Source organism: Glycine soja, chromosome 11, assembly GCF_004193775.1.
Source record: "Glycine soja cultivar W05 chromosome 11, ASM419377v2, whole genome shotgun sequence".
Taxonomy (NCBI): Eukaryota; Viridiplantae; Streptophyta; class Magnoliopsida; order Fabales; family Fabaceae; genus Glycine; species Glycine soja.
Genome location: NC_041012.1, coordinates 11,742,554 through 11,765,930, shown reverse-complemented (window position 1 = coordinate 11,765,930; position 23,377 = coordinate 11,742,554). Strand labels below are relative to the sequence as shown.

The following is a 23,377-nucleotide window of genomic DNA, read 5'->3' as shown; positions in this document are numbered from 1 at the left end:
AAGGAGTCAATTTTACCACAACAAATATCATAAAATGAGTGAGATGAAGAACTAATTATAAGTCAAAGCCCAAAGCTACAAACATCTAATAAGTTAAAAGATGTATCTTCATCATGAAAAAGTTTATCAAATCTCACAAAGTTCATTAAGAAAAAAGGCTAACGAACAAACTGTCACAAGTCAAAGTCCAAAGACACAAACATCCAAGAAATCAAAAGATACATTTTCATCATCAAATGAAGTTTATTCAATCTCAAAAAGTTCATTAAGAAGAAAGATGAATAAACTGTTCTGACATCAAACAAAACAAAATTTAACAATAGGTCACCAACAAAAGGAAATAAATACAAAAGTTTTGTTTAAATGAAAAATTTTCGGTTTATTCGCATCATTTTTATGTGTATTTACCATTATGATTGACTATTTTTCTTTCATTAAATATTTTTTTTATTGTTTTATTATATCAATTTCACTTTATTCTTGTATTGTTCTTATAAAATTTATACACAACACTTATTTATATCTTCACGTTGATTAACTTTAATTCAATGATTAATCTTTAATTTTGAAATATTTCCTTATAAATATATTAATAAATAAAATATCTTAATTTATAAGTAATTTTTTTATCTCCTTTAACAGAAAATAATATAAAATATCATCAATAATTATATTTTTAAATTAATCTATTAAATAAATAAATTATTTAAATATTTCTTTAATTATTTATAATCTCGCTAAGAACGCGGGTATTTGTCTTAGTATATATAATTTGAAAAAACCCGTGCGTTACACGGTTCAAAGTGTAGTTATAGAATATTAGCAAAACAAAAGGTAAAAACAATGATTGTGGGACCCGTGTGCCACGTATCCATCACTGGCCACATTCACTTCCCAGTCCCCACCTTTCACTACATGGCATCATCATTGCGGTGGTTGACGTTGACGCTAAATGCTTCTCCTGTTTGTTTGTTCAGTGCTCGTTCCATTTACAATTGAAAAATTAATTCTCAATTTTTTAATAAAAAAAGTGCCTATTTTAATAAAAACAATAATTATTAAAACTAATGTTAACACACATCTTAAATTAATTATATTTAGTAATTTAACATCAATTTTATGACAAAAAAAATTAATCTACACAGGAGTGAGCCCATGCTAAAACCAAACACAGCGGCTGAATGAGCTGGGAAGCAGCCAAAGAAAATAAAATAATGTTCCTTAAGAGTCGAGTCTTCTAAATAAAAAAATGTGAATAAAAAAGAAGAATTACATCAAATCAGTTTTTCATATACTTCTTACCAATAACATAAAAAAAGATACTATGATAGGAGAAAGATGAACATGACATTAACAACCTTTAAATACAATTTGCATGAGTGTCGTGCCCTTCAATGCATGGAATAAAATCCAATACATTGCTTCTATCTTACCATTTTCCATGTTTATCAATTTCAAGTTCAACTTGTAATTTATTTCCACTTTTAATTAAGTGGCTAAACAACAACGTGATGTCCCAAAAAGACACAAGAAACTGATACATGAACCTAACTAGCCAAACATTCTGGGGGCAAACTTGTTTTTATCCGTCTGTCTTAAACTTGCAAACCCATTTATTCCTTTTCAACTCTATCCTTAAGCCACTTTCAGCACTTGCTTCAACCCTTCAACACAAGTGCCTTATGACAACGTGTGCCTTTAAATACAAGAAGCAAAACACAAAGAGAGAATCATTTATCATTCTCTTGTTGCTTTTTTGTTACTAATAATCCCGAAAGGCAATGAGAACATCACAAATTCTGTTGGTTTTGCTTTGGTTCTTCTGCATTTATGCCCCTTCTTCGTTTGGAGCAAATGTCACGTATGACCACAGAGCATTGGTCATTGATGGCAAGCGCCGAGTCTTGGTATCTGGTTCTATTCATTACCCTCGTAGCACTCCAGAGGTTCTCTTCATTACCCTCTTTCTAAGTATGTGTAATGTACATCCTTTTTTACCTTAGTCCTTGAACTTCGAAGTTAAAAGGGGTAGTGTTTGTTTTTGCAGATGTGGCCAGACCTCATTCAGAAATCCAAAGATGGAGGACTTGATGTGATTGAGACTTATGTTTTTTGGAACTTACACGAACCAGTTAGAGGCCAGGTTCTGTTCTGTTTAGTTCTGTTAATGTTACTTTTACCATTTTTGTTTTGTTTCTGTCCTTCACTGTCTCTTGCATTGTATTGTTTATATTTGTGTGTGTTCATTTTTCAAACATGTAAAAAATATATCAGAGGGTCCAAATCAAAACCAAAAGTAAAAGTATGCAGCTTAAGAAAACAAATTATCATTGAACAGTGTAGTTAAGTCTTAAAAGCATGAAATTGGGAGGAGTATTTCTCAATGTCAATTAGAAGGCATAAATTGGAAACAATTTATAAAGTTGGGGTCTTGTGGTTTTGATCAAATTAATGATGAATTATATACTCTGGCTTGGCAGTATAACTTTGAAGGTAGGGGCGATTTGGTCAAATTTGTGAAGGTAGTAGCAGCAGCAGGTCTATATGTGCATCTCCGGATTGGTCCATACGCATGTGCTGAATGGAACTACGGGTAAAATTTGATCTTTTCTATGTATCTTTCTATAAGAATGTTCATATCTAATCATGGCCTTTAACTTTTCTGAACAGTGGTTTCCCTCTTTGGCTACATTTTATTCCGGGAATTCAGTTCCGAACTGATAACAAACCATTTGAGGTAATTCTTCCTTTCCTTTCTCCATATCTCATCTTGCTCCATCTGCTTCCTTCTATCGTGTGAAATTGAATTGTCTTCAGGCAGAAATGAAGCAGTTCACCGCTAAGATTGTGGATTTGATGAAGCAAGAGAACCTCTATGCATCACAGGGAGGACCTATTATTTTGTCTCAGGTTTCTCTTAAATTTTATTAAATTCATTTCAATTTTTCTTTTGTGAGAAATTATGTCATCTAGATGTGAAAGCATTCCTAATGGCCTACTGCCTACTTTTTAAATGTGAAAAACTGAAAATATTGTGTACTTTATAATGCCAGATTGAAAATGAGTATGGGAACATTGAAGCGGATTATGGTCCTGCTGCTAAATCCTACATCAAATGGGCAGCATCAATGGCAACATCTCTTGGTACAGGGGTTCCTTGGGTAATGTGCCAACAGCAAAATGCTCCTGATCCAATTGTAAGTTTCTACTTTTAGCCATGTGCAATTATCCTGAACAATTTGTTTTAGCTGTCTTCAAGTGTTATGTAGTTTATGTTTTACAATGTTGTCTGTCTTCTTGATTCCTGAATATAGCAATCTTACTATACTGCTGTCTACAACTATCCTACTTCATTGTTAATTTCATAATTTGTTATGTTAACTACTCTCAGATTAACGCGTGCAATGGATTTTACTGCGATCAATTCAAACCAAACTCTAACACAAAACCAAAAATATGGACTGAGGGTTATACCGGATGGTTAGTGTCCTTTTCTGTATAAATCATTAGTTATTTGAATGTCATACTCAAAATATGATATGATTAATAGCATCTCCTTTCTCATTCAACTCTACTTTCTATTTTTCTTGTAACCTTTTGAATTCTTTAAAACTGTAGGTTTCTTGCATTTGGTGATGCTGTGCCTCACAGACCAGTGGAAGATCTTGCATTTGCTGTGGCACGCTTTTACCAGCGAGGTGGAACTTTTCAAAATTACTATATGGTAATGCAGCCTTACATGTTGTTTAAAGCTTTAAACTATTGAAGATAGGAAACGAGCTGATGCCATAACTTTTGGTTGCTTGCTACAAAACAGTACCATGGAGGGACTAATTTTGGCCGGGCTTCTGGGGGACCTTTTGTTGCTAGTAGTTATGATTATGATGCACCAATTGATGAGTATGGTATAAAGTCTTTCAACCTTCAAATTTCATATTTTCTGTCGACTCTGTAGAATTAAATAAACTAGTCAGCCTTGCTTCCATATGCAGTCAAGAAGAAAATTAAACAGTAGTGTAACTTGACATCATATACTCATTTTATATGTAGATGACAACTGAAAATTTTATGTATGTTATTTAAAAATATCTGAACTGCATGATGCAGGATTTATTAGACAGCCTAAGTGGGGCCACCTTAAAGACGTGCATAAGGCCATAAAACTTTGTGAAGAAGCACTGATAGCTACTGATCCAACAATTACATCTCTTGGACCAAATATAGAGGTAATAAATGGTAGTTTTAAATTTAGGCCAGAATTTCTGGATTATTTTCGTGGCTTAAATGTCTCTATATTTTATCAATTTTTTAAGTTTCTGTCCCAAGAAATACTTTCAAAAGTGTGGAGGACGTAGGTCCACTGGATCTTTGTCAATTTGTCATAGTTTTCTATGGTTCCTGTCTCCTTCCCAATTTTGTGTTGCTTTTTAATGATTGGGGAAAAATATTGCTGTCTGCTGGTGCTGTTTTTTTTTTTCTTTCCGCATTATTACTTGTTTTAGATGCTTTATGAAGATTAGTCTCTTCTCTGCACACATTGAATGCTGTTTGGTGAACCTTCCTGTAAGCTTAAATGATGGTTAAAGGAGCATGAGTGTCAAATTCCTTAACATTTAGAACCAATTATCCCAAAGGCTTAAGCAGTTCAATAACATGAATGATTTTATTACATCTCTTAACATTTACTATACAAACCCAGGCTGCAGTTTACAAGACAGGAGTTGTATGTGCTGCCTTCCTTGCTAACATTGCCACATCTGATGCAACAGTGACCTTCAATGGAAATTCATATCACTTGCCCGCATGGTCTGTGAGCATCTTACCAGACTGCAAGAATGTAGTACTTAATACTGCAAAGGTTTGCCTCATCAATTTCCCGATCAAAATAGATAGTACAATTGAATGAAGTTACTTTCAAAATGCATGTGATTAAATCTATCTACAGTTTAGATCTTTTCTTTCATTTTCTAGTCCAAGAAGTAGCATAACCTATAGTTATTTATTTATAATATGACAGATTACTTCTGCATCTATGATTTCAAGCTTCACAACTGAATCTTTAAAAGATGTTGGTTCTTTGGATGATTCTGGCTCAAGATGGAGTTGGATTAGTGAACCTATCGGTATTTCAAAGGCTGATTCATTCTCAACATTTGGATTGCTGGAGCAAATAAATACAACTGCTGATAGAAGTGATTACTTGTGGTACTCATTAAGGTATATAGTATACCTTCTACGATGAGAAGGCTTTCTTCTGACTTGCAATTCTCTGCCCCAGGGTAACACTTCTCATGATTTTTTTTCTGCAGCATTGATCTTGATGCTGGTGCTCAAACTTTCCTTCATATTAAATCCCTTGGGCATGCTCTTCATGCTTTCATAAATGGGAAGCTTGCAGGTAAGTGAAATTTAAAGCAATGACATGATGATATGTCTGCTTGTGAGTTAAATATAATGGATGCCCCTATACATTCTTGTTTAAATTCCTTGGCAGTATTTTAAGGCCTGTCGAAGAAGTGTGTCTCTTGCACCACCCCACGTCCCCACCCCTCTTAAGCTCAAAGCTGCTTTATTAGAAAATGCTGCAAAATGAGGTCAGACTATGTCTAGGCCAGGCCATATCCAAGAAGGATTTGCCCCTTTAACCAACTGTGAATGTAGTCGTCAAAAGAGAAATAAAAAATGTGTATGGTGTCTCTATCTTCCTGCTATGTGTGGCCAGTGGCAACAGATGATTATCGGTATCCTGAAAACATAATACTGTGTAGGCTGCAGATCCAAAACTTTGTCACGCAAGTTTGCATTTGTAAACATTTAAATGTATACTGTCTAGATGAAACCAGTCAAATTAAGCATAAAACTTAGTGTTTCAGTGTTCACTAGTCTTATCTGGAACACTCTAAAATATCTTGCCAAATACTAGATTCATTAAATGTATAGAAGAGAAACTATTAACATAATGTTGATTTTATGCATTCCTTGGCAAACAAAATTTAGAGTTATGATACACATACAACAAATTTTTACAACATCCTTTACAAATTTTTTTATCTCTCTTTATCTTATCACCCATGTTATCCAACACTTATTTCCCTTCTCTTTCTTTCTCTTTCTTAAATTATAAAATTTATAGTATAAAATTGATGTATGAGTAACATTATCCCCAAATTTAATCCCTTTAAGGATGTAGTGAAATAAATTCAAGGTCGACTAGAAATAGAGTAAGATCAATCAGTTCTTTCTATATTTTAATGGAGAACTTTTTCAGGGAGTGGAACCGGCAACCATGAGAAAGCTAATGTCGAAGTAGACATCCCCATCACACTAGTTTCTGGGAAGAACACAATTGATCTCCTGAGTTTAACTGTGGGACTTCAGGTTCGTCTTTTCTTTTTATAATGTAGATAAGAATTTAGAATGAAGGAATCTGCATTGTCTTGTTAATCCCTCCTCATATCATTTCCCTTTATCATCAAAGTTCTCATTACTACATCAACTAACGCAAATCTTATGCGCATCAGAACTATGGAGCTTTTTTTGACACATGGGGTGCGGGGATCACTGGCCCTGTGATATTGAAATGTTTGAAGAATGGCAGCAATGTTGATCTCTCCTCCAAGCAGTGGACATATCAGGTTAGTCTCAGCCTAACTAAATCCAGTTATTTTCTTTCTCGTTTGAGTTTTGTTGACTCCATCAACTGAACAGATACAACTGCCAACTGAAATACTTTAAATTGGATTTCATTTTTCCTTTTTTTATTGAAGTCATAGCTAGAATACACTGTGTATTTTTGTAAATTCAGGTTGGCCTTAAAAATGAAGATTTAGGTCTATCTAGTGGCTGTTCTGGACAGTGGAATTCACAATCTACCTTACCTACAAATCAACCGTTGACTTGGTACAAGGTAATCTTTATAAGAATATAGCATTTACTAAAATTAATTATCCTCTTATTGTTTTAAATGCATAAGCAGACAAAGTCTCTTTGCACTTATTTGTTTCCCTTGGTTCATGGATTGTATGTTGTGTTTACTCAGCTGTGTTTGCATCAGATATCTGCACAATCACATACTTTAAAGAAAACTAATGGAATGCTACTATAGGACAAATGATTTTTCGTCTAACTAATGGTAATACATGTTGTATTAGACAAACTTCGTTGCACCCTCCGGTAACAACCCAGTTGCAATTGACTTCACGGGGATGGGAAAAGGTGAGGCTTGGGTGAATGGACAGAGCATTGGGCGATACTGGCCTACATATGCCTCTCCAAAAGGTGGTTGTACTGATTCATGCAATTATAGAGGAGCCTATGATGCATCCAAATGTCTCAAGAACTGTGGAAAACCATCACAGACATTGTAAGTGTTAGATATTCTGCATGAGAAGTTGAAACTTCAAGTAACTCTGAATTGTTTAAAGAAACTAAACACAATCTTGTTAGATACTTATTTGAGTAACTAATCCTGCAGATACCATGTACCTCGATCATGGTTACGACCAGATAGAAACACACTTGTATTGTTTGAGGAAAGTGGAGGCAACCCTAAGCAAATCTCTTTTGCCACAAAACAAATAGGAAGCGTGTGTTCACATGTATCTGAATCTCACCCTCCACCTGTAGACTCGTGGAATTCAAATACAGAATCAGGAAGAAAAGTAGTTCCTGTAGTTTCACTGGAGTGCCCTTATCCTAATCAGGTGGTCTCATCCATTAAATTTGCAAGTTTTGGAACGCCTCTTGGGACTTGCGGGAACTTCAAGCATGGACTCTGCAGCAGCAATAAGGCTCTATCCATTGTGCAGAAGGTGTTATCCAGCTTTCTTTTTAGATAAGAAGTTCATATGTTTTTTGTGTAGCTAATTTGACTTTATTTCATCGGATTATACTGACTCAACTGTGAAATTATTAACAGGCTTGCATTGGATCAAGCAGTTGTAGAATTGAACTATCAGTTAATACATTCGGAGATCCATGTAAAGGAGTAGCAAAGAGTTTAGCTGTTGAAGCTTCTTGTGCATAGACATGTCGCTTCAAGCGTTCCCACTAGCTTGGACTTGGCTGAATAACACTCTTCACTCTCGGAAGTCTTTTAGACTTATTGTTGAAGATGATTCCTCATTAGCCAAAGTAAAATGGTATTCTGGTAGTAAACCAGTAAAAAAAATTTCAAACAAAATAGTGTAATTTTACTTTATAAAAGAGGAAAGTCTCACTTATGCATTATGCGTGATAGTAGTACTTTTACTTAAAACAAAGGTTTCTAACTCATTATACAAGAAATTGTTCATACATCAGCGTGACAAAGATGAGAAATGAACAATTGGGCTATTTCTGATAAGAAAAGTTGGATTAACTAATTAACTTGTAATGAAAAGTTTCGCCCTGTAGTACATGTAAAATAAAATTCTAAGATCCCCAAAATAAAATTCAAAATATCTGTAGTACATGTAATCACTATTTCATTTACGAAATAGTGGGGCAACATATTAGGCCATTATTTGTCTGGACATACTAAGCTAGAAACCAAAATACTGGTATTTCAGTAATTCGTTCAGAAAACTTTCAAATTTTCATAATTATTGATGATATCAGTACTCACTTAGTTCTTCGTAGGTAGCAAACCACTGTATAAGAACGAGGCCATTATGAAATTCCCAGTCCAAAGTCCTATCAGTTACATACAGTCCACACAGAGATAAGGTTTCTCCCAAATCTGGATAATTGCAACTCTTTGATATTGATAAACCGATCATCTAGTCATCCTTGCCCACCAAGTATATATGACCTTTTCTGTGAATTGCAAGCGAATTATTATGTCATTATCCATAAATGTATAGTTTTAGGAGTGTAATTTCCAAAACCTATCAGACCGATTGTATGTTTATGGGTGTGTATATATATAATAGGCTTAAATATATTTTTGATCTATGATAAATATTTGATTTTTGTGTTTGTTTCCTAATAAATTTTTGTTGAGTTGAATTTCTAATAAAATAACACTTTTATTTTTTATCTTTGATATTTTATTTTAATTCATGATAAATTAGAAAATTGTGTTTGTTTTCTAATAAATTAACAAATTTTGTTTTAGTTTGTATTAATAACAAATGAGAAATATTTATCATGGAACAAAAAATCTACAAAATTGTTGTTTTATTGGAGACAGGTAGCAAAACAAAAATTTAGTAGAGAATAAAGGCAAAATCGAATATTTATTAAGGATTAAAAACATATTTAAGTGATAGGAAAAAGACAACTTCTCTTATACCTAATAAAGCTTGTTTGCCCATGATGAATTGATGATATAGACAGATAGAGAGACATGGATACTGCCTAACGTTGTTTATATGTTGTTTGATCAACATTCGTACTGTTTGATTACAATGGTTTCAGCACAAATCTGTACAATTCACAAATTGATTACGATTGGAGATTGGTGGCCTTCAATCATAAAATCGCCATTGCTCTGTGCTTACATCCGTATATCATTGTTGATGCAACACCTCAATATCCTTGCCAGCGAGCAACTGTGTGTATGCTCACAAATCACAATCTAAGGTTTTGAAACAAAGCCTTTCACCTGCCTATCATTGTCTCCCATTCCCACACTTGCTCTATAAAAGCCATGTCCACCATATCATCAATGCATCAAGTGCTCATTCCCAATACAAATTCTATCATTTCAAATCCTTTCCCAAATAATCTAAACCTTCATTTAACAAAACCAAAATCATGAAGATGATATCTCTCTTGTCATTTTCACTAGCACTTCTAGTTTCACTTTTGTATTCCACCACCACTTTAGCCCAATTATCACCAGCGGCCGCCCCTCTCAAACCACCCCAACCTACCCCTACCCCACCAGCTGCGGCTCCTCAACAACCATTGGTTCCCTCATTGCCACAATCACCAAGTGATGCCACCCCGGACACTGCAGCTGTTGACATTGTTGGAATCCTGAGGAAGGCAAAGTCATTCAACATCCTAATCCGCCTCATGAAAACCACCCAATTGATCAACCAACTCAATGCTCAGCTTCTAACTACTAAATCAGGCGGCATAACAATTCTTTCACCCGATGACAGTGCTTTCTCAGAACTCAAAGTAGGCTTCCTCAACTCTCTCTCTGATGGCCAAAAGCTAGAACTCTTGCAATTCCACGTTCTTTCAGACTATGTCTCTAGCTCCAACTTTGACACTCTGACGAACCCTGTGAGAACACTTGCAGGGGCTAAACCTGGAAAGGTGGAACTGAATGTGATAAGTTACGGAGGGAGTGTGAACATCTCGACGGGTGAGGTTAACACCACCATCACTGGCATTATATATACCGATAAACATCTTGCTATATATAAGGTGGGTAAGGTGCTTCTTCCTATGGACTTCTTTGCTGTTGCTAAGGCACCTGCAAAAGCACCCTCTTTGGCTCCAGAACCTTCAAGTGATGCGGCAAAGGCACCTAAAGCTGATAAGGATGAGTCATCATCTTCAGATGCATCGCAGGTTAATCCCACTGAACAGAACTCTGGCATCGAGAAGATCAGTGTGTACGGAATGTGGGTGTCCCTTGTTTTTGGACTGGTTCTCCTGATTGCATTTTCATAGTAAACCAAAATAAGTTTTGATGAATTTACCAACGTTCAAGCCAGTAGTTAAGTTACCATATTGTTCATGTTCAAGATGTGTTGTTATGTGTAATGTGATTGAGAGAAAGGAGTGAATACTGTAGTGGTGAATTTATCAGACTGGGTTGGGGGAATCTTGTATTTGACTGATTGTTGTGCATTCCTTTATAAATTGAAGTGTTATGACTTATGGTTTCGTCAATAATTTTTGCAAGCTTTATGTCTTTCGAAGAAGAAATTAATATGGCCCGTCTTTACTAATTTGAACCTCCATTTTGTTATGCATACTGCAGGTCATACTTAAATATTTCTTTATTTATATAAGGTTCGAATAAGACAATAACTAGTTGTGAAGTTTGATAAAGGAGGTGGAAAAAGATTTGCCTAATGTATGCAAATAATGGTTGGATTGTTAGACAAGAACAGTCCACTTTTCGAAAGGAGATTGATTTTCTCTCTTCTGACTAAACTTTACATTTAAGCTCTTGTCAGTCATTAGCCATTGTTTAAAGTAGCTAAATAATAAAAGCTATATACAGGCTAACTAGATTTGCACCAAAATATGATTTGTTAAGCATAGAGTTAACAGCTCATATGACAAAGGAAATGGTTTTGATGTATATGATATAGGATGCCTACCTTATCTAATTTTGTTTCTTTATAAGGGAACGTGCATGTAGTCATTTTTAAAAAAAAAATAGAATCTTGCTAATCAATGTCCTAAGGATACCAGTTCAGAAATTAAAAGAATTTTTTTCACCGAAAATCATATTGGAGTACATTTAAAAATTATAGGGAGTACATTTTCACACATCCCAATAAAATATTTTCTCCTTTTATTTCCTTAATCAACGTGCTAAGAGCACTCGCTAACATTTGCCAAAAAAATTAACAACTTAAACTTTACGTCAATAGTTGGAAGGTGAAGTTTGTAACACCCTCTATCCCGATATACATATAAATAAATAAAATATATAAAAATAAAGGTAAAAAAATTCACGTAGGTAAAAGGTTCACATTCATTTCACTATTATCAAATAAAACTTATTAAAGACATATCCGACTCAGAACAAGGCCGTCAAAGTTTACAAGAGAAATTTTATTAAATCAGTAAGGTAAAATAAAATAACACCATCCAATTAAAATAAAAATTCACCCCAATGTCACATCCTATCAGAGCATTGTGTCTTAGCGTTCTCTAGTACGAGGTTCTTTAAAGTCATCCACCTAGTTATCTGCTCCCATGAACACAAGGTTCAAGATCATCACAAGATCCAAACACAAATAGCACATAGGACGTGACTTATCACATTTCTAAAAAAAGAAATAAACAAAGACGTAATCAAAATAAATTATAGAAGTATTTATAACATAGTTCAACTTAATACAATTCATTTTTCAAGACGTAATAATACTCATCATTTAAAATTCATTTTTCAATCACCAATCACATTACATATGAATCACACACTCGAGTCAAAACGTAATAACACTCAACAATTTCATAATAGACAATTAGCAAGCGTTATGCAACAATTATACTAAGACTCAAACCTATATGCAATGTGGTACCATGTTAGTGAAAAACCACACTGGGACGCTTAGGAGTACATAACAAGACATACCACACAATGGGTATGCCAGGTCACTCTCACTAAGTAAAATCATAAGGTGACCAGTCAAGGTCACTCTGTTTTGAGAGAATGCTCCAACCATATAAGATCAACATAAGCTTAAAGGAGCACTCAAACCGAGAGTGTCTTTACCCCCAAGGTCTAGACTCCGAAGAATCCGTTAGGGCCTCACCTTCCTGATTCATATCCAACCCCTAAAATAATTTTTGCATGCAGACACTGTTTATGAAATATATAATACACACGAACTCACACTCGTGTTTCAAACACGTTTAACACATTGCGCTACAATTTAACATTTTAGGTTCCTAACTAGGAATCCTACACTTTCCCTTTAACATTGCGCATAAACAGTTTTCTCAAGGTAAACACCAGTCGGGTTATTGTAAATTCATAGCTCACAAACAAGTATTGTCACATAAAGTGTTAAACACACATTTATTCACAACTAAATTTTATGTCCATAATTTTAACATATTACAATGTCACAATCCACCATCACATGTTTATGTGTATCTCACAAATCAACACATGTTCAACTTTGCACTCAATCCCAATAACAATGTTATGATCTCAAAACAACATGTTATCTCACAATTTATCACATTCAATTTATCACTTAGGCACAATTTTAATCACAATTTCATAATCTTAATATAACAATTTATCATGTCAATCTAGCAAATCTTATCCAAAGTACAAACAATTTATACAAAAATACTTCTCACAACATGAGGAGTAAAACCCCTCAAATAATTTCACACAATCATATAAAATCAATGAATCAAAATCTTAGGTTAAAAACATGAAAACACCAAGAGCACTCAATTTTATCAACTAATTCGTATCAGGACATTAATTGGTCCGTCAAACACAACAATATCATATTTACAATCATAAAGGAAAAATTATAATTCAATAAACATCCCAAAATAAATCTCAATTTGATCCCCTAAGGATTCGTACACATGTTTATTCTAACCCTAATTACGATAAACTCATCCCTTACCTCTAAGCGGGCTCACGTGTATAGTCTAGTACTGATAGCGGTGTCTCTAGCAGTTCCCTAAGATTTCTCAAGTTTTTTCTCTGGTTGCTCTGTTAGAATTTCTAAGCGTTAGAGAGATGGGAAAGAGATTGTAACCTCCATTTTACTGTCAACATACGAGACTAATTTCACTCTACAAAAACATTATTTCAAAAATCCCAACGGTGATAATGTTTGAAAATGGGTTCCTAAGGTGGTGTCCAAATTTCACGACGATCCAACAGTTGAAGAGTCTGAGATTGTAATTTTATTGGGACATGTTTTGAGTGTCTACGAGAAAAGAGAAAGCTCGGTACGAGGGATATTTTTTCCACCACATACATTATCTCAAAAATCCCAATGGTAGGTTATGCAAAAATAAGTTCTGAACCATGATTTCAAATTTGACGACGATCCAATAGTTAACGAGTCAGGAATCGTCGTTTTACTGATATAGGTTTGAGTGTCTGCGGAAAAAAGAGAATTTTTGGAGAAGAAAGAAGGGAAAACCGATTTGAGAGGAAGAGAGAGCGCAAAGATGTATCGTAGAGGTAAAGAGTGACATGTTACGTCTCTATTTATAGCTAGGGTACCGGACCTTTTATTTACTCTTTTTTTTTATTTTTTTTAATTTATAAAAATAAACTATTTTATTTTCTATCAAATGAATAAATAAAATATCTTTTTTATTTTCCTTCAAATCATTATTTTATTAAATTTATTTCTCCTTATTTATTTAATTATAAAAATTTCATTATTTTTCTAAAACTCTATTTATTTTTAAATAAAAATCATTTTTAATTTATTTTATGAAAAATAAGGTGATACAAAGTTTATTTGTATTGTGGAGTAGTGGATCCCATGATCAAGCGAGTTCTTATTTATCTATACTTCAGTTGCATTGCAATAGTTCCACTAATTACACGTTGATAATTAAGGTAGCAATTAATATTCTGTTTTTGAATGCAGCATTTTTTTTAGAACTGAATTTGCAATCCCAACATATTTTCTTCTCTAAAATGCTTCAAATTTAACCTACCAGACAAAAGAAGTAAAATTAAAATATTATAGCAAAACATAAGAATTTTTGTGACAATTTTTTTTTTATATTTCGGGTGAAACAGGGTATCTCCCAGCTTGAAGTCTGAGTCTAATCTCTCCAAATACAGAGATCTATTTAAGAGTCTAACTTCTCTTAACAAATATTTTTTTATACACGTAGACCTCAATCAAATTAAAACTCTTACCACAAATTTAAGGGATATAGTTATCTATTAACTATTAAGTATAACACACCATGCCTTTTAAGGGAGACAGAGATTATCTATTTGGCCATGTCATTTTTATTGATGTGAATACACAACCAATATACAGAGTTACCCTATGCCTTTCGAGTTAGATTCCGATAGATCCATGCATCTAATTGACGTAAGATGATAACTCGTGCGTGGTGACATGAAAGCAAATTAGTTGCATGTGTTCACATCTTAATACACCAGCCAAAACTTCGTTTCTGCCTCTTCTCTGTGCCAACTCAGTACTCCTAGATGTCTCATCACCAATCCTGATTGATGCACCAACTTTCCATGATAGGTAACTAAAAATTGTTTTTGGAGCAAAGCTTAATCTTATAAGTTCCTAACACTGACCTTATACACATCATTCTTTCCCTGCCTCAGTATAAAAAGGTAGCCACTTCTTCCATTTTCCTCACATTAAAACAAACCACAGAAATAGCATATTGGAGTCTCAAGTGTGCAAAAAAAAATCATTATAACATTCCATTTCTATAACACAAAAATGATGATGCAACATTCTCTCATCTTCTGTGCCTCACTTGTACTTGTGATGATCACCACATCAGCCCAACACTCACCAGCAGCATCTCCAACAATACCAAAATTGCCACAATCACCCTTGGCATCTCCACAGGGAATGAATACTGTTCCATTGGTACCAGTGTCTCCCATTGGTGCCCCTACACCCGCCACTTCAAAAGCTCCCACCATTGACATTGCTCAAATCCTGAGTAAGGCCAAGAGATTTTCTGTTCTGATTCGGCTTCTGAAGACGACCCAGTTGATCAACCAACTCAACTCTCAACTCCTCACGTCAGGTTCTGGGGGATTGACCATTTTCTCCCCACCTGATTCTGCCTTCTCAAAGCTAAAAGCAGGATTCCTCAACTCACTCAACGACAGGCAAAAGGTTGAACTTTTACAATTTCACACTCTTTCTTCCTTCCTCTCAATCTCCAACTTCGACACTCTCACCAACCCCGTTCAGACCCAAGCCGGTGATGACTCTAAAAGGCTGCAACTTAATGTCACCACTTATGGTGGCAGCCAAGTGAGCATGACCACCGGTGCCGTCAATGCCACCATTACCGGAACCGTGTACACGGACAACAAGCTTGCCGTTTATGAGGTGGACAAGGTGCTTGTGCCACTTGACGTGGTTCTTCCTAAGCCTAAGGCTCCGGCACCTTCACCGTCGAAAGGAGAATCACCTAAAACGAAGTCATCTGCAGATGAAAGTGGTGATAGTAACAAAAATAGTGATGATGATGGTGCTGTTCCAGTGGACGCTTCTGCTGGTTCCATGAATTTCAACAGCGTACATGTAACGCGGATGTCTTTCGTTGTCGGGTTTGTTCTGATGGTTGGATCCATGATATGAGATAAAGTTTATGACAGAAAGGGTCCGGTGTTTTTGTTTGGTTTTGTGTGATTTGGATTCAAATGTCACTGTCCCTGCTAGCATGTGTATATCACCGAATTTCCCAGTCTGAAATATTGTGTATGCCATTTTGGGTCAATGATTATGTATTAGCCATCTTTCATTCCTCTATTTTTGTTTAATTTAATTGTTTTTTTTTAGTTTTTGAAAATCATACTTTTGCACTTTTTGACAGCACATGCACATGTCTCTATGAGGAGTGATAAAGCTTCGATTTTATTCTGGGTAGATTGAGGTAGAAATAAGAGATAGATAGAAAGAATTAGGATAAAAATAGGATTGAGATTAAAAGAAAAGAGAAAATAAATAATAATTGTGACAAGTAACGTAATGAAAAAAAAAAGAGAAGAAAATAGTAAAGTTAAAGAGAAAGATGACAGGTGTTTATCATTAAGGATACCTGTGGAAAAAAATAATCCTTAGGACATTGGAACTTCTTTTCTGGGGCATACTTTTGCAAGCTAAACAAACCTCCTCTAGCTCACTGTTTTATTGTACTAATTGCGGAAAACTAAACTCAAACTTGGCAACAGAGCTTATGCACTTCTGGAGGTGCTAGACTATTTGCCAATAAATGAAACAATGAATGATTCTGTTATGGTTGCATATACTTAAATTTACAATTGATGCCACTTAGAAATTTCAGTAGGATGGTCTGATGGTCAATGCATATAAGTTCAATCTTGCTTACTTTACCATTAATCTCTAGTTAGTTATCATCAAGGTTTTAATTATCAGTCCCGATCGCGTTACGGTTTTGTCTTGCGAACAAATGTGACTGATGCGATCCCAATTACGATTGTGGACAACTAAAAAATTTTGATGTTACAGTCCAAATCACAGCCTAAAATCATGTTTTAAAACCTTGGTTGTAATCTGGATCGGATATATGGCTAAGGGCGTGGGGACAGCTGCTCCCACTAAGTTTTGAGTTTTCTTTGATATGATATATATAAATATTATGTTATATTACTCCATTCTCTAACCCAAAAAAAATATTGTTACACTGTTAATAAATTTTAATATTATTAAAGAATATAAGCTATCAAATTCTAGTATTATCCTACTAACCATTCAATCTATTACACATGTTAACTTTTTATGGCAGAAATAAAAAAGACTTAAATACAATTTTGTTTCTCTTATTTAGTTTAATCTAAAATGTTTGTTCCTTTATTTTAAAATGAAATAGAGATAATTGATTTTTCTATTTTTAAAAATTCACAATTTTAGTTTAATCCGTAATTTCGTCTATGTTTTAAAAGCATCAAATTGGGAGGAGTATTTCTTGATTTCAATCAGAAGTCATAAATTGGAAACAATTTATAAAGTTGGGGATTATGTACTTTGGTTTGGCAGTATAATTTTGAAGGTAGGGGTGATTTGGTCAAATTTGTGAAGGCAGTAGCAGCAACTGGTCTATATGTCCATCTCTGGATTGGTCCATACGCATGTGCTGAATGGAACTACGGGTAAATTTGGATCTTATTTTTATGTATCTTATTACAAGGAAGTTCATATCTGATCATGGTCTTTAACTTTCCTTAACAATGGTTTCCCTCTTTGGCTACATTTTATTCCGGGAATTCAGTTCCGAACTGATAACAAACCATTTAAGGTAATTATTCCTTTCCTTTCTCCATGTCTCTCATCTTGCTCCACCTGCTTCCTTCTATCATGTGAAATTGAGTAGTCTTCAGACAGAAATGAAGCAGTTTACTGCTAAGATTATGGATATGATCAAGCAAGAGAACCTCTATGCATCACAGGGAGGACCTATAATTTTGTGTCAGGTTTTTCTTAAATTTCATTAAATACATTTCAAATTTTCTTTTATGAGAAATTATGTCATCTAGATATCAAAGCATATAATATAGACTGCCAGTTCTGAATTTCCAATGGCCTACTGCCTACTTTTTAAATGTGAAAATATTATGTACTTTCCAATGCCAGATTGAAAATGAGTATCGGGACATTTATGCGGCCTATGGTCCTGCTGCTAAATCCTACATGAAATGGGCAGCATCAATGGAAACATCTCTTGATACAAGAGTACCTTGGGTATTGTGGCAACAGGCTGATGCTGATGCTGCTGATCCAATTGTGAGTTTTCTCGTGTTATGTTTTTGTTGAATTTGCTACAAATTTCTAGAATATTCTTAAATATAATATGTATGAAAATAGTAGAATATCCTAGAACTATAGTGTGAATATGGTAGAACAATTTAGAACTATAATGTGTATGAATATGATAGAACAATCTAGAACTATAAGTGTATGTATAAGATAGAACAATCTAAAACTATCATGATACTAATCTATCATGAAAACTTTAGAAAGACCTAAAGTAATATAGAAACATTCACCACCATTGAGAGGTTGGTGACTTGAGCCTATAAATAGGCAATTGATATGTTGTAATTGATCATCCAAGAAATCAATGACATAGTCTTCTTTCTAAAATAATTCTCTAAAACTATCAACTATCAACTATCATCTAATAAACTACCAACAGTTTTACTAGATTGTCTGTCTTCCTGATTCCTTAATATATAGAGCAATCTTACTATGCTGCCGTATACACTTATCCTTCTTGATTATTAATTTCACAATTTGTTATGTTAACTACTTTTAGATAAACATGTGCAATGATTTTTACTGCGATCAATTCACAAGTTCTAATGCAAAACCAAAGATTTGGACTGAGAATTGGAGTGGATGGTTAGTGTACTTTTCTATATAAACCATTTAGTTTTTTAAAGGTCACACTCAAAATATGATCAGATTGATTCTGTATTGTAACACCCATTTTTCGTAAAATAAATAGAATAATGGTTTTATTTAAAAATAAATAGAATTTTAGAAAAATAATAAGATTTTTGTAATTAAATAAATAAAGATAAATAATTTTATTAATTAAAAATAATAATTTTAAGGTAAATAAAATAAATATATGTTCTTAGAAAATAAAAAAAAGTTTTATTTATTCATTTGATAGGTAATAAAATAGAGTTCGTTTTTATAAAAAATAAAATAAAGAAAAAATAGAGTAAATAACAGGATGATAGTATCCTACTTATAAATAAAAACATATTAAGTCAGCTTTTATATTTAGGATACGTCTCTACACTTTATTCCTCTCAAATTCGTTTTCTCTTCCTCCTCTTCCAAAATCCTCTTTTTTTTTTTTTGCATACATTCAAACCTGACCCAGTAAAACTATGACATCAGACTCGTTAACTGTTGGATCATTGTGAAATTTGAACACTGAGTTTGAACTCATTTCTTCATATCTCCACCGTTGGGATTTGCGAAAAAATGTCTATGGAGGGAGAAATGCTCCTCGTATGCAGACAGTGGAATGAAGGCTCCAATCCCTTATTCTTCTCTCTAACGCTTGGAAACCCTAGTAGAGCAACCAGAGGAAAAGCTTAAGGAATCTTAGGGAACCGCTAGAGACACAACTATCGTTGTCGGACTACACACGTGAGCCGACATAGAGGTAAGGGATGAGTTTATCACAATTAGGGTTAAAATGAACATGTGTAGGAATCCTTAGAGGATCAAATTGAGATTTATTTTGGGATGTTTGTTATATTACAATTTTTATGTATGATTATAATTACGAGATTGTTATGTTTGATGGACCAATCGATGCCCTAATGCAAATTGTTTGATAAAATTGAGTGCTCTTGGTGTTTTCGTGTTTTTTACCTATGATTTTGATATGATTATGTGAAATTGTTTGAAGGGTTTTACTCCCTATGTTGTGAGAAGCCTTTTGTATAATTTGTTTGTGTTTCGGACAATATTTACTAGATTAGCATGATAAATTGTTATATTGGGATCATGAAATTGTGATTGAAATTATGTGTAAGGGATAAATTGAGCATGTGTTAATCTGTGGGATACACGTGAACATGTGATGGTGGATTGTGACATTGTGAGATGTTAAATTGTGGACATGGGATATGGTTGTGAATAAGTGTGTGGTTAATACTTGATGTGACAATACTTGTATTATGAGTTGTGAATTATACAATAACCTAACTGGTGTTTACCTTAAGAAAAGTGTTTATGCACAAAGTGTTAAAAGAAAAGTGTAGGGTTCCAAGTTAGGAAACTGAAGTGTTAAATTGTAGCATAATGTGTTAAACGTATTTGAAGACAAGTGCGAGATCGTGGGTATTGTATAATTCATTAGCAGTGTCTGCGTGCAAAAGTTGTTTTAAGAGTTGAACCTGAATCAAGAAGGTGAGACCCTAACAGATTCTTCAGAGTCTAGGCCTTGGGGGTAAATACACTTGGTTTGAGTGTTTCTTTAAGCTTATGTTGATCCCATATGGTAGAGCATTCTCGCAAAACAGAGTGACCCTGGCTAGTCACCTTATGATTTACTTAGTGAGAGTGACCTGACATACCTGTTATGAGGCGTGTCTTGTTATATACTCCTAAGTGTCCCATTGTGGTTTTTCACTTATATGGTACAACATTACATATAGGCTTCAATCTTAGTATAATTCTTGCATAATGTCTGTGAATTGTTTATTATGAAATTTGTGAGTGTTGTTAAGTCTTGACTCGAGTGCGTGATTCATGTATAATGTGATTGGTGATTTCTATAATGAATTTTAAATGATAAAGGAGTAAAGTGACGTGGATTGTATTAAGTTCAGTTACGTTATGAATAGTTCTATAATGTATTTTGATTATATCTTTGTTTATTTGTATTTTATTTAAAAATGTGATAACTCATTCTTCGTGTGCTGTTTGTGTTTGGATCTTGTGATGATCTCAAATCTTGTGTTCGTGGAAACAGATGACTAGGTGAATGACTTTAAATGACCTCGTGCTAGAGGACACGATAACACAATGCTCTGATAGGATGTGATGTGACATTGGGGCATTAGTTTTTTGTTTTAATTGTATGATGTTCCAAATATGTATTTTACTTTATTTTATTCCACTCTTTAAATTGAGCTCTTTTATAAACTTAGACAAACTTATTTTGAGTCGGAAATATTTTTAATAAGTTTTATTTCGTAACAGTGAAGCGAATGTGATATTTTTACCCACGTGAATTGGTTTAAGTAATTTGTATAGAATTGATTTAATTAAATTTCATATTTTTATGTTTTTCTTACTTATATGTATGTTGGGGTAGAGGGTGTCACAAATAGAGTAAGATCAATTGTTTATGACTGTTCCTAAAGTGTTCATTTCTTTCTTTATTTCAATGGAGTTTTCAGGGAGTGAAATGGGCAACCATGAGAAAGCTAATGTCAAAGTAGACACTTCACACTAGTGTTTGGGAAGAACACAATTGATCTCCTGAGTTTAACTGTGGGACTTCAGGTTGGTTCGTCTTTTATTTTTATAACTTAGATAAGCATTTAGAACTAAGGAAATTTTGGTTAGTAATATACATTGGATTGTTAATCCCTCCCCATATCAGTTCACTTTATCCCTGTTCTTATTACTATATCAACTAATGCAAACTTTATGTACATCAGAACTATGGAGCTTTTTTTTGACACATGGGGTGCAGGGATAACTGGTCCAGTGATATTGAAAGGTTTGAAGAATGGCAGCACTCTTGATTTATCGTCTCGAAAGTGGACATGTAAGGTTAGTCTCAGCCTAACTAAAGCCAATTATTTTCTTTCTCGATTTGAGTTTTGATGACTTCATCAACGGAAGAAATACAACTGAAATACGGTAAATTGGATTTCATTTTTCCTTTTCTCTTTGAAGCCATAGATAGAATACACGGTCTATAATTTTGTGAATTCAGGTTGGCCTTAAAGGTGAAGATTTAGGTCTATCAAGTGGTAGTTCTGGACAGTGGAATTCACAATCTACCTTACCTACAAATCAACCTTTGATTTGGTACAAGGTAATCTTATAAGAATATAGCATCTGTTGAAATTCTCAACTTTTTTCTTAATTATCCTTTCATTGTTATAACTACATTGGCGGACAAAGTCTCTTTGCACCTATCTGTTTCCTTCGTTTATGGACTGTCCAATGTCATGTTTACTCATCTGTGTTTGCATCTGATACTGCACAATCACATACTTCAAAGAAAGTTAAGGACATACTACCATAGGACAAATGGTTTTGCTGCTAACCAACGCAAATACATATGCTAGACAAACTTTGTTGCTCCCTCTGGCAGTAATCCAGTTGCAATTGACTTCACGGGAATGGGAAGAGGTGAAGCTTGGGTGAATGGACAGAGCATTGGGCGATATTGGCCTACATATATGTCTCTCCAAAAGGTGGCTTTACTCACTCATGCAATTGTAGAGGTTCCTACAATTCATTCAAATGTCTAAAGAACTGTGGAAAACCATCACAGACATTGTAAGTGTTTAGATATTCTGCATCAGAGAATTTGAAACTTGAAAATAATTTGTAATTGTTTGAAGGAAGTGAAGGCAATCCTGTTAGGTACTCATTGAGTAACTAATCTGGAAGATATCATGTACCGCAATCATGGTTACAACCAAATAGAAACACACTTATATTGTTTGAGGAAAGTGGACGCAACCCTATGCAAATCTCTTTTGCTACAAGACAGATAGGAAGCGTGTGTTCACATGTATCTGGATCTCACCCACCACCTGTAGACTTGTGGAATTCAGATACAGAATCAGAAGGAAAAGTAGTCCCTTTAGTGTCACTGGAGTGCCCGTATCCTAATCAGGTGATCTCATCCATTAAATTTGCAAGTTTTGGAATGCCTTATGGAACTTGTGGGAACTTCAAACATGGACACTGCCGAAGCAACGAAGCTCTATCCATTGTGCAGAAGGAGTTATATATCAAGCTTCCTTTTTAGGTAAGAAGTTCATATATGCCTTTTGGGTAGCTAATCTGACTTTATTTCATTCGGATTAACTGACTCAAATGAGCATTAATTAACAGGCCTGCATTGGTTCAAGCAGTTGTAGAATTGAACTATCTATTAATGCATTTGGAGATCCATGTAAAGGAGTAGCAAAGAGTTTAGCTGTTGAATCTTCTTGTGCATAGACATGTCGCTTCAAACCTTCCCACTTCCTAGCTTGGACTTGGCTGAATAACACTTTGCACTCTCCCAAGTCTCTTAGACTCATTGTTGAAGATGATTCCTCATTAGCCAAAGTAAAATGGCATTCTGGTAGTAAACCAGGAAAAAAAATGTCAAACAAAACAATGTATTTACTTTACAAAAGAGGAAAGTCTCACTTATGCATGATGTGTGATAGTGGTATGTTTTACTCGAAAGGAAAGTTTCTTACTCACTAGACAAGAATATTGTTCTCATACATCAGTAGTATGACAGACGAAAAATGAACAAT

The 23,377-nt window shown here is 34.3% G+C and overlaps 3 protein-coding genes and 1 long non-coding RNA gene across 4 annotated transcripts; all 4 read left to right on the top strand.

The window, feature by feature from the left end:
* The first annotated feature begins 1,642 nt into the window (after nucleotides 1-1,642).
* On the top strand, nucleotides 1,643-8,229 carry LOC114376381 (beta-galactosidase 8-like). The gene is made up of 19 exons (XM_028334477.1): nucleotides 1,643-1,946; nucleotides 2,048-2,143; nucleotides 2,481-2,593; nucleotides 2,671-2,737; nucleotides 2,818-2,910; nucleotides 3,054-3,197; nucleotides 3,392-3,480; nucleotides 3,619-3,724; nucleotides 3,818-3,905; nucleotides 4,108-4,226; nucleotides 4,700-4,858; nucleotides 5,018-5,217; nucleotides 5,310-5,398; nucleotides 6,269-6,378; nucleotides 6,522-6,635; nucleotides 6,806-6,907; nucleotides 7,152-7,363; nucleotides 7,475-7,811; nucleotides 7,919-8,229. Exons 1-19 carry the CDS (start codon nucleotides 1,782-1,784, stop codon nucleotides 8,024-8,026), a joined length of 2,511 nt encoding a protein of 836 aa, XP_028190278.1. The 5' UTR covers nucleotides 1,643-1,781; the 3' UTR covers nucleotides 8,027-8,229.
* A 1,010-nt stretch (nucleotides 8,230-9,239) lies between these two features.
* Nucleotides 9,240-10,865, top strand: LOC114373683 (fasciclin-like arabinogalactan protein 12). Its single transcript, XM_028331198.1, has one exon. The coding sequence runs from the start codon at nucleotides 9,739-9,741 to the stop codon at nucleotides 10,609-10,611; it is 873 nt and encodes a 290-aa protein (XP_028186999.1). The 5' UTR covers nucleotides 9,240-9,738; the 3' UTR covers nucleotides 10,612-10,865.
* Nucleotides 10,866-14,803: 3,938 nt separating this feature from the next.
* LOC114373682 (fasciclin-like arabinogalactan protein 12) lies at nucleotides 14,804-16,142 on the top strand. The gene has a single exon (XM_028331197.1). It carries the CDS (start codon nucleotides 15,093-15,095, stop codon nucleotides 15,969-15,971), a length of 879 nt encoding a protein of 292 aa, XP_028186998.1. The 5' UTR covers nucleotides 14,804-15,092; the 3' UTR covers nucleotides 15,972-16,142.
* A 5,001-nt stretch (nucleotides 16,143-21,143) lies between these two features.
* LOC114373684 lies at nucleotides 21,144-23,267 on the top strand. The gene is made up of 4 exons (XR_003658453.1): nucleotides 21,144-21,386; nucleotides 21,545-21,927; nucleotides 22,184-22,875; nucleotides 22,962-23,267. It is a non-coding gene; the product is annotated as an uncharacterized LOC114373684 (long non-coding RNA).
* Nucleotides 23,268-23,377: the final 110 nt, after the last annotated feature.

Bases quoted from the DNA above. Each gene is read 5' to 3' on its own strand.
- LOC114376381 (XM_028334477.1), top strand. From the start codon at position 1,782: ATGAGAACATCACAAATTCTGTTGGTTTTGCTTTGGTTCTTCTGCATT. The intron at 2,144-2,480 runs GTTCTGTTCTGT...CTGGCTTGGCAG, and splicing joins ACGAACCAGTTAGAGGCCAG to TATAACTTTGAAGGTAGGGG. The intron at 4,227-4,699 runs GTAATAAATGGT...ATACAAACCCAG, and splicing joins CTCTTGGACCAAATATAGAG to GCTGCAGTTTACAAGACAGG.
- LOC114373683 (XM_028331198.1), top strand. From the start codon at position 9,739: ATGAAGATGATATCTCTCTTGTCATTTTCACTAGCACTTCTAGTTTCA.
- LOC114373682 (XM_028331197.1), top strand. From the start codon at position 15,093: ATGATGATGCAACATTCTCTCATCTTCTGTGCCTCACTTGTACTTGTG.